Here is a 17,542-nt window from a genome sequence, read left to right as displayed (position 1 = left end):
TCTTCTGAGCAGGTTCTGTATCACACATTAGAATAGATGAAGAGGTCTTAGTATGCCAGGCAAAGTAATTGAAGTGAGATCTGGCTTTTGTTTTCTGTGATTTTGTACTTCTCCTTTAGATCATGAATTTTCCTTTCTCTGAAGGTGTTGTTACTCTGTCATGTGTCGATCTGTTCTCTGGCAGAATACAATCACTATGGCAAGAGAAGAAGTTAGATGTATTTAAAGAATTATTGTTCAAAATGCAAATTTCTTCTCATATGGGTGGATGAAAAAGGGGGAATCCCAAAGCACTGCTTAACAGCTCAGTCCTTTGGATACAAGTCCCTCCCTTAAAGCTATTTATGGCTGTATTTTTCTTTGTAGAATTGTAAAAAGAACTCTGTACAAAGGTACCATCATATTAAATGGGAGACAGTGGCATCCAGCCATGCTATTTTTAGGCTATTGTGCTCTTAACTTGCTGATCTGAGTGTTCTGGACAGTGAGCGGGGGAGACCTCGTACTAGAAATGCCTGCTCATGGAGTTGAATCTAGTCTGAAAACAGAACGAATAGCAAACGTGGCTGTCAGAAAAGCAGGTCAGAGTTGTACCTGAAGTGACTATTACTAAGTAAAAAGTGTGAATAAAGCACAATGCCTGCAACATAGACTTTTACTCAAAAGCTGGCAGTTAGCTCTGGCTTTTGTCCTGCTCAGGTTGAGTAACTGAAATCTATGCGGTCTGTTCTGTATGGGCTAAGAAAAGAAGGAGAAAAAAACTGATTGTCTGTTCCGTGATGGCAATGGGAAAAATGCCAGTTGTCCTCAGTTAAGTTTCTTCCAATAGTTCTTAAGCTTTTCCGAAATGCTGTGACAACCCCTCCATCTGAGCAAGTGGTATAGTTTTAGGAACCTTCAGAAAGGAAATTGCCTTATACTTGGTGGATTTTGGATTATTTAACTCATCTATTAATCTGATACTACCTCAGATAGTAAAGGCTGCAATAAGGCATCTCGTATGTAATTTTCACCCTGGCCTCTTTGTGCCATATGCAGCTTTCATCTTTTCTTGGCTTCCACTATGACTGGAGCTGTGGCTAGAGTTGAATTCCAGTACTACTTCAGTACTTCCACCTATCTGCGGCAGAGCAATGCCACCTTGACTCTGCTATCACAGAACTGTAGAGCTGCACCACGAACCAGATGCAGGAACCACTCTAGGCTCTGGAAGAACAAAGTCCTCGAGGTAAATCAGTTCCTGGTGTGCTGACATTAAGCCCAAGTTACCCGTACCATGAAACCACTGCACTGGTTACGTGGAAGTACAAATTGGATGCACGTTTGTTGGTTGCACTTGGTTGCTGGCTTGTTGCAGTGTTTCAGGCAGTGTAAGTGACAGCTGAAAGGAAACTAAGGAAAGGCACACAGCTTCATGGTTAGTGTGACCAGTTAGCTGATACAGCCCTATATTTGGTGCAACGTGGCAGTAAATGTTAGGGGATGGGTAAATATCAGTTGCCCAATGCGGTGACTGCTGCTCAGCTGTGTAATATTTTTGTATGTTTGGTGCAGGGTAGTTGGTTTTACTATTTAGACAATTCAGTAACTTCTTTGGGATCGTGTAAGCTGGCTTCCCTCCTGATTGAAAAGACACAACAACAGAACTGGAATCGCATTGGGGTTAAAACAAAGTAGCACCTTTGAATCCTTGGCTAAATTTAAGTGCATTGCAGAAGACCAGGAATGCAGCTTTGCCACAGGGAACATTATACTTATACCTCTTTTGCCGAAAACTTGTCCCTAAATACCCTGTTTGTTTGGACAGGCTTTAGCTTTAGGTTAAATTCCCCATCAAACCACAGTAAGGGTATTGTGTAATTTTGAACACTTAAATTAGACATGGTGCATCATTCTAAATAGAACAACACATCATCCATGATAATCACAATGTTCTTGGAAGTTAAGTTGAATTCAAGATGCCCTAACCAGAAGTGATGATGATGATCCTTTTATTTATTAACATCTAGGAACCCTAATATTAGAGCAGGACCTCCCTGAGCATTAGGCCTATGCAGAACTGTAGCATTATGAGCTAATTAAAATTCTACATGGTGCTGTTTACAAAAACAAATTATAACGTGTTTTGTGCTTACTGTCAGTTCTCAGCAACAGGTGTTTTGTTAGCAAGAAGCTGTCTATTTTGGGAACTCGTGTTAAAGCGGCTTTTATCTCTTCTGGGTTTGATATGCTTAAAATAAGTGAAACTTATGCTGTATTGTGAGCAGATTACTTATTCACTGAATATCAAAAGAAGCGATTACTGAATCTGTTTCTATTCTTTTAGTAATTATATGGGTAATCTTGTAAGTGTTTGAATCTTTCCTACGTATTATTTTTATCAGTTTGTAAATCCAAACCTGTTTTGAAACGGCATGAAAGAGAGTTTATGGAGTTGCCCTCCACGTAGGGCCCTTAAACTTGGGTCTGGTATCGTAAAGGAATGTAGGGAATTTTAGGATCTTCTAATTTTACCCAACCCCTGATTTCTGAAATGGCTGACTGCGCTGTGTGGTGCCAAGGCAAGCCAAATGTGGCTTTGTCTTGCCTGTTTCAGAGTAGCTGTCTTGTCATTTCTGGAGCACTTTGAGAATTTATTTGAAACCTGACAGATTACTGACATGCCTTCTTTTAATTTATAGAGCTGTGATAGAAATATGGAGAGTAACTTGAGGGTTCCTGCAGGATTCTTTGGCTCCAGGCACCTTAATGCCAAAGCAGAGCTATGAGATAGCACTCTCTAGAGTTTGTGCCGGGGAAGAAGAGGGCTCAGCAAGCAGTGCCTGCAGCTCCTGCAGCTTGACACCGGTTCTGCTATGCATGGTGGAAACTGGTTTGTGCGAGCTGAGGTGGCGGGCTGCTGGAAAGCAATTACTGAGATGGTTTGGTTTTCTAATGGGTGTAACTTCTCAATTGTTGTTCCTCCTGAGCCGGCGCCTGAGCAGCACTGCCCAAAACTTGTGCTCTTTTGTTCATGTTTATGTATTCTATCACCAAAATAACTTCACGTAAGGTTTCTGTGGCAGTCCAGTCACAGAGACAGCCATCTTCCAAAAATGAACCCGCTACGTCTAGTCTCAAATCATAGGTGAACTGGGTAGGCTAAGCTAAGCAAGTGCACCTTCACGTTTTGGGAGAAAGAAGCCTTTGTGTCTCCTTTGGCTTGTGTGCTGACTGAGGGTGGTTTGGGTAGGACAGCGTGACCAGTGGGGTGCTGGCCGGTGTCCTCCCTGCGTTCCTCAGATATGCCTCTTGGACTTCTCCCAGAGATAGCGATACAAAAGCAGCTTCCAGAAACATGACCTGCTCTTTTCTCTTGCTTACTTTTCTTGGTCTGTAATTCATTCAAAAGTTGTCTTTTGCTCTGTACAAAATAACTGTAGTTACTGTGTTGCTCTTGGTGCTTTCAATGTTTAACTAGTTATCTTTATTGAAGGTCCCTGTCCTGTGTTACTGTAAACAAGTGTGTCCTGCTCCAAGGGCTGCTTGCTATTTTTTTCTCTTGAATGGGAGAAGTGATTTTTGTTCTCTGCATTTTTTTAATTTTTTATTTTTAACTTGCATGTAGGTTGACCTCTCCGAAAAGGCAGCTTTGTCGGATTAGATTTTCTAACAGTCATCACTGAAGAGGCCAAAGCTTTGAGCTAGTGGTGGTGCTTCTGAAAGCTGCTAGGTACTTCTCTGCGCTGGAGTTTCCTGTGTTACCTGGGACTGTCTTCAAGGTTATTGTGCTGCTAGGGGATAAGAATTAAAGAAGCAGCTGTTGGGTTTTCTGCCAGACTGGTGTCTCTTTGAATTTCACAAAGTTTGGATCATGCCATATGCAAGGGCCTAAAGCTAATAAAGCTGTGGTGTTAATCTTGACGAAATAAGAAATCTAAACATTATTTTTAGTACATCTAAACATAAACTTGGTATCTTGAGTTGTATTTTGCTGCTTTAGTCTTTGTGTGAAATACATCCAAGATAGGAAGATTCTTGAAGTTTTTAAATGCAGTACTCTGTATAGTCTTGTAAGGTGCTGCTGGGGTAACATCTGGTACCAAAGGCCTGTAGCTCCCTGTGGCAGCTTTCTGGAATTCCAACACTCATGAAACAACTTTTGTCTGTGCTCTACCTCTTAGAAATGCTGTGTAAATGGCATGTGATTCCTTGTACTAGTCAGTAAACCACACCTCTTACCATTCTCATTATTTTTAGGATTGAGCTTTCAGTAGAGTTGTGAACATCACGGGATTGCCACTTTATTTGGTATGGTGAAGGTAGTAAAAGGTTTGGAAACAAGAACAACTTGTTTCTGTTGTCCACTTGTAGACTTACTTAGTGGTCACTGGAAGTAACTTGATGTGTTTGTGTGAGGGGAATGAGTTTCTAAAGTATCTTGTTTTACAGAAGCTAATCTTTGGTTCTCGTAATCCGTACTTTGCAAGGGTTGAACGTGGCCACAAGTAAACAAAGTAACGTCTATTAATAGTGTATGCAGACAAGCATGGAAAGCTGAATCCTTATCAACAATCTTCTTGAGACCAGTATTGAATCTGCACCTTTATTCTTCCCTACTAAGAGCAAAGAGGTGGTCCTGAAATGTTTTCTTGTTCCTCGTGTAACCTTGAGTACGACAGCAGGCAGCTGAAGCTAACAAAGTAAACTCCTTAACACTGGAGGCTTTGTCTATACCCAGTGTTCCTGGGTTGTGCAATGATGTAACGCTGTTAGTAGGGTACTCTGCCTCAGAGCAGTTATGAAAGTTGCTGATGTTCCTTCCCTTCGTAAGACCTGTGCTTTGTGCTTTCTGTCCACCTTCTGTCTCTGAGACTGCACTTTGTTGTGGCTTCTTCTGCCAGTGTGATTCTGAGCTGTGTGAGTAAACAGTCTTGCTCCCGTCTTAAATCTGGGATTTATGCTGTAGGGTGAGCGTAGCTTTCTCGAGGGTCCAGACTTCACTTTTAATTATAATTTTTGTATTGAAAGATCTGAACTAGCTAGCTACTTGGAATTAGAATTGGAGAAAAGACTTCCTGTAACTCTTTCCATTTTTTTGGTAAAGTTTCTGCAGGGAGTGTCTAATATAAGTGCTTGTTTTTATCCTAAAATAAGTCTATGCATGAAACAAAAATAAAAAGCTGTTCAACAGGAATAGACTGGAACACAAGTAGATATTAGATGACTTGTCAAGTGAGTTGCAAGAACACGTTACGCAAGTCTTTGGTCACTAGTTTGAATATTATGTTTTCAATATTAAGCCATTACATAAAATCTGCTTCAGTAGCTCAAGTTGCAATTTAAAGCTGCCTTCAGTTCTGAGCAGAAGGGGGACTCAGGGCCTACTGGAGTCAACTGAAAGCTTTAAAACGCAGGGATTCTCTGGGTGTTGAAGTTAGATAACTCCCGTGTTTTGAAAAATGCAGCAGCTGTGTGTTCTGCTGCTACATGAACAAAGAGGTCACTGCCCTTACAGATCTGCTTGCACAGTTGGTCCTTAACCATATTCACTTTTTTTTAACCCAGAGCGTTCTGATGAAACTGGGTCAGAGTGTAACTCTGTGTGCAGCTACGCTGGCAAATCTGAACCAGCTGGAGTGTTTTAGCCAGGGTGAGCTGTAGATGAAATGACATGTCTGACTGCAACCAGAAAGCTGGGCTGAGCCTTAATGACTGAGGCCCCTATTCAAATCTGCCAGTTCTTCTTGGCTCCCTAGCAAGTTGCTGGGACATGGCAATGCCTTAAAGCAGCTACAAGTATCTGCTCTGTGAATGTAAATTGCAGCCTTTTGGGAGAGAGCAGAAGAGTAAAGAGAACGCAGGACTATTTTGTAACTCTCTATTGATTCACGCTTCTAGGGCTTTATACCCTGAGCAGCTTCCTGCTTTCAGCGTGACACCTGAGCAGCCATTCCCTGTTTCTGTGGGTTCTGCAGGGGACTGGTATCCTCTAACACAGCCCTTTGGAAATTTCTGCAGCAAGATTCGACAGAGCTCTTTGCTTAGGCCTTTATTTGCCATTTGTTTTGATATTCCTGTGGAGGAATGCATTTCCTATTTATTACTTTTCGTACTAACACGCCTTTTTCCTATGGTGATACAGGTGGCATTAGGTAAGCGTGCCAGCATGTGCTATAGAAGTAAATGCATTTTTAGTCTACCCAGCTTCATATCTCACTTTTGTTTGGGCCTGGGATGAAGGTTTGTAGGTTTAAGCAGCACAATTTCCATTTTTATAGTTACATCCTCGCTTCGTTGGAACAAGGGGAAGATGACCATTAGCACTGGTGCTTGTTAAATCAGCGTTGAACCGTTCCATTATCAAGGTGATTATGATAGAGGAGGGAATATTCTAATCACTTGTTTAAGAATTGGACTCATCCTTTAAGTGATTTGAGATGAGTGTCAGTTGAAATCTGTCAGTGCACTGATCCATCGTCCTTGACAGTGAGGAGAGGAGCCTGAACTAAATGCTCTGCTTTCTCTTTGAGGAGTATTTTTGAAGCTGGCATCGAAGTGCTTCAGACTGCGTTTGGGTTTGCTACCGCAGCCAAAGCAGCCGAGTGCTGCTGGGTGGTCTCCTTAGCTTCAGCGTTGGCATTTGGGAGGGATCCTTCTCAGACCAGTAATGGATTTTAGGAGTGTACTTCAGGGGTGGTTGATGGGGCAGGGATGGCAAACACGAGCTCGCAACTTAAAGTGCCAGTGGTGGAGTAGGAATTGCCTGTGCACTGTGCACCTCCTGGAGATTTTCCTCAGTGTAGACAGTGTTGAACAGGACAACAAAAATTGTAATTAGAAAAGGTTTAGAAGGGAAACAGAACAAGTGCCATTCAATTGGACATCCCAGAATGGAAAGGGAGTTTAAGGAGGACTTGAATTTGGGATCTTTTCCTTAGGGGAAGACAGATAAAGAGAGAGCTGACTGCAGAGGTAGGATTTTTTCTCTTCTTGTTGAGAGGAAGGGGGGAAAAAAAGAGAGATTATTTCTAAACCGTGTGTGTTTAATCCTACTAAATGCTGCTCTCTGATCTTACTGATTAACGATTCAAGCCTGTAAAGCTAGAGTATTGGTTATTTGAAACTCGTATCATATAAACATTTTAATTAAAAAAAAAAAAAAAAAGCCGAGTATCATGGTGCTCGCTCCTTGGGGAAAGGACGTGCGTAAGTATTTTATTACTTGCTTTGTGGAGTATTGGAAGAGGCATCTCTCCTCACAGCGAGCCTGACGTCCAGCAGATTTAACCAGCTCTCACGTTTCCACAGCCTCAGCTCTGTATATGTTATATGATTATAATCACTAATGTCCTTTATATGGTTCCTTGTGGTTGCTGCTTGGTATGCAGAGTAATTGACCCTCTGTGGACGTGTGCTGGGGAGGAGGGAATGGTGGGACCTGTGTCAGCAGGCTAGTGTGGGATTTCAGTGAGTCAGGCCTCACAGATACAGGAAGGTATCTGTATATGGCAAGGCTAACAGAAACGGGCAGATTTTAGTCTGAGTTGGTAGGAAGAGAAGGATTTAGGATGGTAGAAGGATGCTAGCACACAGTGCTGCAGACTTACAGCGGCAGCAAAGAGTATTTTTGAATTGAGCAGTAATAAAAATTACCAGCGGTAATCTCAGCTTTAGTTTAGCAATTTCTAGCTAATGCGAAAAGAGGCCGTCTCCTCCATAATCTTCAGCAAAGTGGATGTTCTGGGGTTGTGTTGGGGGAAGATTGTGTAAGGCTCTTGGCCTTCCCTCTAGTACACTTCCCTCGCATTAGTGCTCGTATGACTGGTTATACAGCTATACCATAAAGCACAGCAGGGAACATGTTTAAAATATTGTAAAAGGTGTTGTTTTTTTAAAGATGAATCAATTCTACATTCAGAGTATCAGGGTGACCCTACGAGTATTGTGCTAGCACAGCTTGCAGGGAACAGGCAGAGCCTGGAAACCTCTCCAGCAGTGTTAAAAGCTCCACGCTTGTTCTGTGACACCTCCGAGTGGGACATATACCCGGCCACGTTGGTCCCAAGACCTTACTGTCACTGCAGCTATGGAGTTACTTCCAGTTTTGTACTCAAGCCAAGCTGGGAGACCAGACTTGAAAGTACAGCTAGGGTATGTGCTTGGCATGTGTTGTACAGCAGCTTAATCCCCAGTGATGGCCTGCTGCCACTCGAAGGGGCCGTCCTGTTTTTAACCTTGTCACTTCCTTTGCGCCCTGTGTTGGTTCTCGAGTTGGTCATCTGTCAGATCTGCAGGCTCTCCGGTCCAGCAGCATAAACATTGCTGTTTTTCCATCGGATGAACGAGCTGCTCTGACTCACCTCGTGATTGCCGGCTCCAGTGCAGAGGAAGGGGTGGGAAGGCGCAGCGGGGGCTGGGGTTGTGCAGGCAGGATTACCCCTTTCACAGCCCTGCTAAGGTGCAATTTCCCTGACAGCCCCCCATTACACGTGATGGTTGGGCTCGGCAATGTCGTGGGTCTTCCTGCATGAGGAATTAGAGACAGTTTTGAAGCACATCTTCTGAAGTTGAGCCTGGAGCTGGAGGGGGGAGGTCTTTGCTCCCCCCAAACATCTGTTCAGGGATCAGTTCAGTGGCTGCTCCCAGTGGCTGCTGTCTGACTCTTGCCCTGCCCGAGTTGTGGGGCAGGAATGCCACCGAGGCATGGCACTTGGATCTCAACTCCCTCGTGTTCTGAACGCCTGCTTTTGGCCGATGGTTTTCCTGAGGCTTTCAGCCTGCTCAGTTGCTGGAACAAGTGGTTCCCTGTGTGCCTTCAGCTGCTGTCTCCCACCCTAACCCCTCTCTTATGCCCAGCAAGCATGACAGATACAACTCGTTTGAGTGGCTGGTTTGCTAAGGTTGATCACTTTGATCCGTTTCAGTGCCTGTTTGCACTGAAAGGGAGGGAACAGCATGGGAGAGGAAGTGAGAAGCTCAGCAACAAGAGCTTATTGTGCTGGTTTGGCGTTCTGTGGCTTTAGGGTTTAGGTAGATCAGATCAAGCATCTCACCCAGGAGCTCACAGGCTGCTAAAAGGGGTGGTCCCCGTGTGGCATCCCGCCTGTTTGCATGCCATCCTTCACATCCCTTCCCAAGTTTTTCCCCTGAGCGTGGTGCTTGTTTATGTTGGTTTGTGTGCATGGACTGATTGAGCTCACTGACCTGCCAGAAGACTTGTGATGGCTTTCCTTTTCTTCCTGGCTTGGGGATCTTGTTGGTGGGTCAGTGCGGGCCCTGGTGAGCAGCAGAGCTGGTGGGGGCAGTTTATGTGATGGCCCTCTTCTGAATGCCACAAGCTATTGTAGAAGTTCAACCCCGTTCTCATTCAACTTCCTAACATTGCATCAGTTCAATACTCTTTTCTCCATTTTTATCCCCAAAATATTAGCAACCAATATAGGATCTTCCGTTTCCTGTGGCTTTCCTTAGAACTCTTCAGAAGAATCCCTGGCACTTCCCTTGGAGATCTGAGTGTTCTGGAGCTTCCTGCCATTGGTTTGTGCTTTGCCTGGTGGCTGGATCCACTGCTTAATGAACTCGGGAGCTGGCTGAGCTGGAACTCATTCCAGCTTTTCTTGTTCTTCTTCTGGGCATCCTTGTGCACCTTTCACAATTTGTTTATTGAATTGGGGCAGGCTCTAAGTCCATATTAGAAATTGTTATTGTGTGATTGCTTTAGCACCTGGTCCCTTCAGCAAGAGTTGTGTTGGGGAATAAGAAAATAAGCAGTAACTGGTGCTGTTACTGAGTTCCTGCACGCTGCTTGAAGCTAACTGTTGAGCAGGAACCATGGTAAATTTTGAAAGTCAGTATGGTAGAGTTTTTTAATCTGCTGCTGTCTAAAATTAAAAGGTGTAATACTTGCCTTGTGACACCGAATCTCTATTAGCCGTTGAAATACTCTGTCCAAAATGTTTTTTAATTAGTTGTTCAGTCTTAAATGTACTATGCCAGGAGTGACTTGTGTAAGGTTTCACCTTTAAAGTGGTTTGAGTTACCAAAGCAGAGAAAACCCGTGTTAATTTCAGCTAAGCCATTTGAGTGAAGTGTAATGTTGGGCTCAGCCAGCATAAGAATTGAATTCCCACATGCGTTACTTGCAGCTTTGTTCGAAAGGGTTATCTGGAGAAAGGCAGGCATGAAAGTGCTCTTTTAGCCACAAGTATAATACTTCAGCAAAATCAAATTTAGCTGCAATTTGAGGTCAATGGGGGCTTTGTGTGTCAAAAATCAAATGCTTTTGTATCGGGGTGGGAGAGTGCAGTCAAACAGATGAAATAAGCTTCAACCTGCAATTAAGGTTAATAAAATACCGAGATTTTTTTGTCTTCCTGCCTGTACATCTCCCTTGTCTTATATGTAGTTTATGGTTCTTGGAGCAGAGCACCTTACTGGCTTGGTTCTGTGTTGCTCCTAGCTTTGCAACCCAGAGATTTACTTCTGAGGTATCAATTTCCTATGCTTTTGGGAAATAACAACAAAATGCAATGGTTGTGGGTGTGAGAGGAGCTGAGGATATTTGTCTAAAAACAAAATAATGGGAAACTTGTTAGCATTTGGCTTCAAATGCATCTTATGTAAAAGGAAATGTTTTTACCCTGGTGTACTTCTGACTGTGGTTTAATTTAGTTTTATAACTTGGCAACTGGTAAAATATGCAAATATCTTGAAACCTCTTTCCCTCTGGATTTTCTTATCTCTGCTTTTGATACATATATATACTGATATTACTTGAAGCATTGATTAGCAGTGATACTGGTAATTTATCTTTGTTTTGACTTGCAAGGATTAAAGTCGTCTATGCTTCAATCTAATTTTTAATTGGGAGTGTTAAATGGTAGACCTAAATTGATCTTGAATGGAATAATTAATATGTTGAGATACTTAGTTCCTTAATGAGAAACTTTTTTCTTTCACAACTGGTAAAAAATAAATAAATCTCAGCGAGTGACAGATGTCAATAACTCATCTACAAGTTGGTATTTGAACCTCCTGTTCTCTAATGGTCCATTGAAGAGGGGTGTTTGCGGTAATTCTGTTAAGAAGGTTTAAGGTTATCCGTAAATGTCTTTTCTAGAAGATCTTGATGAGCCTTAGGGAAATCCAGATTTCCAAACACGAACTGTAAAAGTTTTTTTCCTGAGGCCTCTAAACGAAATTTCTCAATTTCAGGTGTGTAGAAGAAGGGAAAATGGCTCAAGAAACCAACCGTAGCCAAGTGCCTATGCTTTGTTCCACTGGTTGCGGATTTTATGGGAACCCTCGTACAAATGGCATGTGTTCAGTGTGCTACAAAGAACATCTTCAAAGGCAGAACAGTAATGGTAGAATTAGTCCTCCTGGTAAGTAATGCTATTGTAGTGCTGTTTGAAATTTGAAATGGAAAGTTAGGCTGTAGCTTGATTTTTGACCATGTCCAGATACTAAATATGCTTGAAAGAATAGGAGCATTAGAGCAAACCACTCTATCCTATTCAAGTATTTTACCTGCTAGATTAAACTTGGGTGAAATGTTCACAGTGCAGTTGTGCTGTGATTAATCTGCTTAGAAGTTGCTAATATACTTTGTTTTAATATATGTATGTTATGTTGTTTCCAATGTCATGATAAAAATGCAGGAAAGCAGTACATCAACACATTTCCTGAAACTACTGACAATAGAGAGAACATCTAGCTTGGGGAATGTTTGTGAAAAACATTTAAAATACAGGCATCTAGGTTTGTAGCCTGATGCTAAAAGATTAACTTCCCCTTCTTTTGAAAAGTTTCTCCTAATGTCATAGTTTGTTATCCTTGTTTGGCCCAATATACTTTGGTACAAAGCAGATTGTGTTTATTTCTGTGGGTTGGGGAACTCTTCCTATACTGCTCTCCAGGAGTAAGCTAGGAGATCTCTTTCCCCCTTAAAATTCATGGCAGTTCTCTCAGAAAGAGGAACCCTGTCTCTATTTTACCTTCACTATGATGTTTCTGCTTGGGGAAGAAGAGAGAGGAAGTGCTTCCCTTTGGAACCTGACATGTCTCTTCTGGCTCGGCTGGATACTGACACCAAGAATCTTATGTTGTGTTCCTCAAGACTTCCTTAACTTTTAATATTGACTTCTAATATTTAACCAATAGATTTCATTGCTTGAAATCTGGGGTTCTAGGTTCTACAACTTCAGAATGGATCCTAAAGTGATGTTAGGATTCAATAATACTGTTTCTCACAGATCCATCTTGTTTTATTTAATAAAACTTATGTCAGAAAAATGGAGTTGATCCTGAGAAGGCTGTTTGTAGACACTTGAGGTAGCAGAAAATAGTAACTATTTTAAAGCTCCAGCTCTACGGTTTTGTGTTGTGGAACTTGTGGGGGCCTGGGGCTTGGAACATGTTCAAAACATGGCCAAGCATAATTACTTCTTGTAAAATTATTTTTCATTATGGTATTGACTGAGATTCAGTCACTTTCCTGGCTCATGTCACAGAGGTCGAAGAATAATTGCACTGTGTAATTTATGTAATCCTGGGAAGTAGTGTACCACATTTTACATTAGTGTCTTCCTTCCAGCAACTTCTGTCAGTAGTATAACTGAGTCCTTACCAGTTCAATGCACAGAAGGCAGTGCCCAAGAAACTCAGTCAACTTTAGATTCTACATCAACTCCATCTATGCAGCCAAGGTAAGTGGTTTCTGTTATTTTTTTGTACATAAAAATGTTTTAATCAGCATGATGAAATTAACTATGCTCTGACTCTGCATAATTAAATGCCAAGACCTGGATTAGAAAAACATGCAAGATTTAACTGAGAAATTTAAAGCATGGGATCTCAGTAAATAGTGGCCGATCTGTTAGCTACATCTTGCATTCAAATGCAAATTTGCCTTTAGAATTTAGCCTCAAATAGGAGTATTGCCAGCTTCATGCTGTTCTACAAAGACTTGTCTGGCTAGTCTTCCGGCTCTGCAATGTGCAGTTGGTTGTATATTTACCAAAGGAGAGCTCTTTCCATCCCAGAAATTTGAGGGTTGTGTAAAATGGCAGAAAGCTATTGACTAGTACTCTCATAAATAAACGTACGATAATGTGTTAAGGAATAGTTGTTTCACAAAAAGTGGAACATACAGAGGAAAAGATGTCTGACTCTTAGTACAAGTGGTACCGCTGAACTGATGTCTTATTAAACAACTAATTTCCAACCTGATTACTCAAGGAGAGGTAACAGCCTGTTGTAAATCCCTCAGACTTAAAGTGCTTTCCATTTGTGAAAGCTAAATATTTATTTGGTAGCTGCATTTCAGTTTAGGAAGACAAAACCAACAGCAACTTTTTTTTAAAGTGCTTTGGAAATTTTTGCAGTGAAAAACATTAGTTACACTATGGAAGCTAAATGAAAGTATGTAATAAGGGACAGGCCAAGGTTAAGCAGGATCTGATTTCGTCTGTTATTGTTGACTGATTCTGTTCAGACTGTTTTCTGCTCCTTAGCTTTTTATAGGAGGTGTTATCTCATGCTTGGGTCCTGAGTATGAACTGAGTGCTAGGTGCCATGCTTGATGCTATATTTGATCTTTCTATTCTGGGATTTCTAATTGAGGTAGAAAGTATATATCTTACCCTGCTATAACACTTAATCTGTATTTAAAAAGACACACCTGTTATATATATATTTATACATAGAGAATTGTATATATACATATATAAAATCATCTAGGTCAACACACAGAGCTGAACCAATTACAGTGCCTTGGGTTTGTTTTCCCACCTAGCCTTTACAGTATTCACTTTTTAAAAAAAGTATTTTTTTGATCACTAGCTCAGTTACAGAAGAAAAGATGGATGGCGGCTCTGAGACTTGCATTTTAAAAAATCAGTATCGCTTGTTCTTTTTTCCAAAGTAAAAGTAGGGGCTCTGGTTGTACTTCAGAGTTATGATACACTGAGGAAATGTCTGCTAAATTGAAAATGGACTTTTGTAGGTGACCTAGTCTGCAGTTCAAGACCTCTACGTAACACTTGGCAATTAAAATTACAGCTCTGGTGCCCTGGTTGCATCATGGACTACTAGTAGGGCTTTGTTGGTTCATAGACTGCTGGGTAATCTGATTTCTTGGATTCAGAGTGAATCCCTGAGAGGAAGGTGAGAAATAAATTGGACAGGTGGATCATTTTACCCCTCACTTGGGCCTTGTCCCACAGCACAAGTGCTGCTGAGCAGTTTGTCTGCAACTGCTAGAATTAAATCTGTCTCCCATAACTGTCCAGGGTATTCACCTCTGAGTTTTCAGACACACTGATTTTAGCAGTGCGGCTGACAGGGTTGAGAAATCTGGCCATCACTACTTTTCACTGCAAAAATATAAGGGTTCTACATACAACTGCGGATTCTTTATTGCTGGAAACATTGACATGCTGCAATTTTCTTGTTCACTGGAATCACTGGAATACCAGAAGTAGCTCCTCTACAATTATCTTGATGGCGTATGTTAGAAATCTTTGCGAATGTTGCATTGTTGCTTCTGTGTGGAAGGATAGCATGCCAAACTACAAAAAAAGGGGGGGGGGGGAGAAGAGAGAAACGTTTTCTGGTAGTGAACTGACTTACTATATTCACTATGAATGCAGTGAATGCAAAAATGTTCAATTTTTCATCAGCTCAGCTTGTCTGGTATTCTTAGCGTAACACTTTTTTTTTTTTTTAGTGGTTACTAAAGCAACTTCAGAGTGAAAAGTTTTGGCATGCTCTCTTGTCAAGTCTTAAAGTATTTCTTTAATGAATGCTCTTAGGGTATGGATGTGCCTTCTTTAAAAATAACTTTTTTTTTCCTCTCTAGCCCTGTGTCAAGTCAGTCACTTTTAACAGAATCTGTAGCATCATCCCAACCGGATAGTACGGCTGTGGACAAAACAGTACCTGAGACAGAAGACTTGCAAGGTTGGTGCCTAGTTTTCAGAGATGGATCTTATGAATAATGTTTTTAAATCTGTGTTCATAATACACTCCTGTTGGAATGATGGCTCATTCTCAAAACCAAATGTTCTGTGAAATCAGATGGCAAAATAAGCATTTTTTAATATATGAGCCTTAAACTGGAAATTTCTAACTTTAATTGTGGATTTCAGTATCTGTTGCAGCAGGTTTATTAATTGGGGTTGGAAATGCACATCATAAATGAACCTATTGTTAGGTCTTTATGCTACAGCTGCTGCATGCAGATAGAGCTCTGACTATATATTACTTCCCAAAATAGTCATTTTCAAGTAGGGCAAATATCACAGAAGTTTAAGCATATTTGTTAAAGAGGATGCTATGTCATAGCTAAGAACAGTGTTATTCTCTAGTATAGACATGAAATGCCTACAAAAGAGCCTTTTACCTAAGAATTTTATTGGCTCTGGTGCAATATTTTAAACCACTGAAATTAATGTTATCAAAGATAAAATTACGGATCTATGCACTCTGGTTGCTTGAAGGAAAATAACTGAGTAGATCACTTCAACTATATAGGCCTAAAATCCTTATTGTTCTTACAACGTAAAGTGTTTTTTTCCTCATTGATTCTTATGTACAGGCTTGCAGAGCTTAAAGCTATAGTGTTTGATAGCATTTATTAGCAAAATGCAAAAATAACAGTATACCAAGTCTGCTCAGGCCTGTAATCTACAGACGTTATAAAAGTTATTTAAAGGTAAGTCAGTAAGTATTCTGCTTTTTCTTTTGCTGACACAGCTGAAGCTTCAGTGAGTAGAGCTCTGTTTCTATGGACTTGTCTTTAAATAGTTGTTTGGGTTTTCCCATAAATAGAACATACAATTACACTTAAAGTTGATAAATATGATTTTTGTTGAACTTCCAGTATTGCAGATATTATACTGAACATGAATTCTCCCTTTTTATAAAGCAAAATAGTAAAGTCATTGTTTGTGACTGTTAGTTACCTCCTCGGTGCTGAGTAAAGGCCACATCACTGGTCACACAAACAGTAGCTGTGAAACTCAGAGAAAAGGTTGTAATGCTAATGCCATTTTGTACTAGCCTTTGAGAAGTCAGTTATTGGACAAATGCTTGTTTAGTCTTGAAGATGTATTCTGGACGTATGTTCTAATAGCTGTTACTTAGTTTTCTGGAGCTGAAAGCTTTTGTTGCCTCAGCTTTCACAATGCACACAAGGCATGCTCTTAATACGTAGATCAATGACATCTGACCCTACCTGGTTTGACAGAAGAGCAAGGGCTGAAAAGGCTTATGCTTCTAAAGTCATATATATTTGCCCAGTGGAGGTAGATTTGCAAGGTAGGCTTTCAGCTGATACAGCACTTAGTAATAAAAATAGTTTTACTTTCAGCTTAGCACTATAGAGAAACTGGGATGTGCTGCGTATCAACTGTAACCTAGCTCCTATGCAGGTATGTCCCTTGCAGGGGACCTCAGAAGTAGAACAAGCACTGCAGATACACAGATCTGCCACTACAGGTTTATTCTGGTATTGACATAACGTGTATCAGGCAATGTAAAGTCAATTTTTGTAAGCTGTTTTTCCTTTGACTGTCATGTTTTTTTCTCCCTCACCACTTCAAAAGTTTCCACAACCTGTTAGTCTCATGATCTTCATTTTCCATCCAGTGCCTGAATTAATGCCTCTGTTTACATATGTATCTTGCTTGCTTGGCTTAGCTGTAAATCAGAACTCTGGGTTTGTAGCATGTACTGCTTTTTCACTTGGAGGCAGAAGGAAGAGTACTTTATTTTAAAATATAGTCTTTGGTTCTGGTACTGTGTGGTGACTTGGGCCAGTGAAAAGACTTTCCCCAGCAAATTTCCAGAAAAATGTCTCTCTTCTTAGCCATTTGGATAAATGTTTGCTCCTTCTAATTCTCTTTAGGAGAAGATGGTTTCATAGCTAGAAGCTTTGATTTCAAGGGTATATTCCTATTTTACAGTATGCATTTCAAGGGTCAACCAATGTCTGGTGTTTAGAGTACTTCAGCTGTGTCCTTTTCTTTGTACCTTAATGATTTCTAAACTAAGAACATCAGCACGTAATTGCAGTTCTAAATTACAATCTCTATTTATAACTCATGGTGGCAGGGTCAGCCCCATTTTCTGAAGAGTGCTTCTGTGCTGTCCCTTAACTGAAAATCATAGGAAATGTAGTGTTTCCAGTTTTAATATTCTACTTTAAAAAGTGTAAGTTTGAAAGAAAGCAACTTATAATGGATGCTAAGTGGACTTAATTGAATTGTCACAATTCTGCATCCTAAAGACTTTTTTTTTCTCACATCGTTCAGAATTTGAATTTTAGGCTGTTGACAAGAATGTAATAGAAATGTGTGAACCAATTATTTAGCATTGTCTAGCTATGTAATATTTAAAAAAAAAGTCTCAGTATTGTGGGAATTGGTCTCAGACAGAAGACCTTATAATTCTACTCATGTTGGTGCGGGGGAGGAACAAAAAATAAAATTGTCTGATTCAATCACTTGTTCAGCATTTATTATTCTGAAAAATATTGCTTCATTAGAATACTTGTCTG

The 17,542-nt window shown here is 40.7% G+C and overlaps 1 protein-coding gene across 4 annotated transcripts in view; it reads left to right on the top strand.

Moving 5' to 3' along the window:
- The window catches only part of ZFAND6 (zinc finger AN1-type containing 6), a 43,878-nt gene that overhangs the window by 18,911 nt on the left and 7,425 nt on the right, over positions 1 to 17,542 (top strand). For all 4 annotated transcript variants that reach the window (XM_072043567.1, XM_027466724.3, XM_027466725.3 and 1 more), the window contains 3 exons: positions 11,197 to 11,366; positions 12,578 to 12,689; positions 14,843 to 14,943. In XM_072043567.1, the coding sequence (XP_071899668.1) occupies positions 11,216 to 11,366; positions 12,578 to 12,689; positions 14,843 to 14,943 (364 nt within the window). In that variant the 5' untranslated portion in view covers positions 11,197 to 11,215. The remainder of the gene's footprint in view (positions 1 to 11,196; positions 11,367 to 12,577; positions 12,690 to 14,842; positions 14,944 to 17,542) is intronic.

Source organism: Anas platyrhynchos, chromosome 11 (assembly GCF_047663525.1).
Source record: "Anas platyrhynchos isolate ZD024472 breed Pekin duck chromosome 11, IASCAAS_PekinDuck_T2T, whole genome shotgun sequence".
Taxonomy (NCBI): Eukaryota; Metazoa; Chordata; class Aves; order Anseriformes; family Anatidae; genus Anas; species Anas platyrhynchos.
This window is presented reverse-complemented; position numbering and strand designations above follow the sequence as displayed.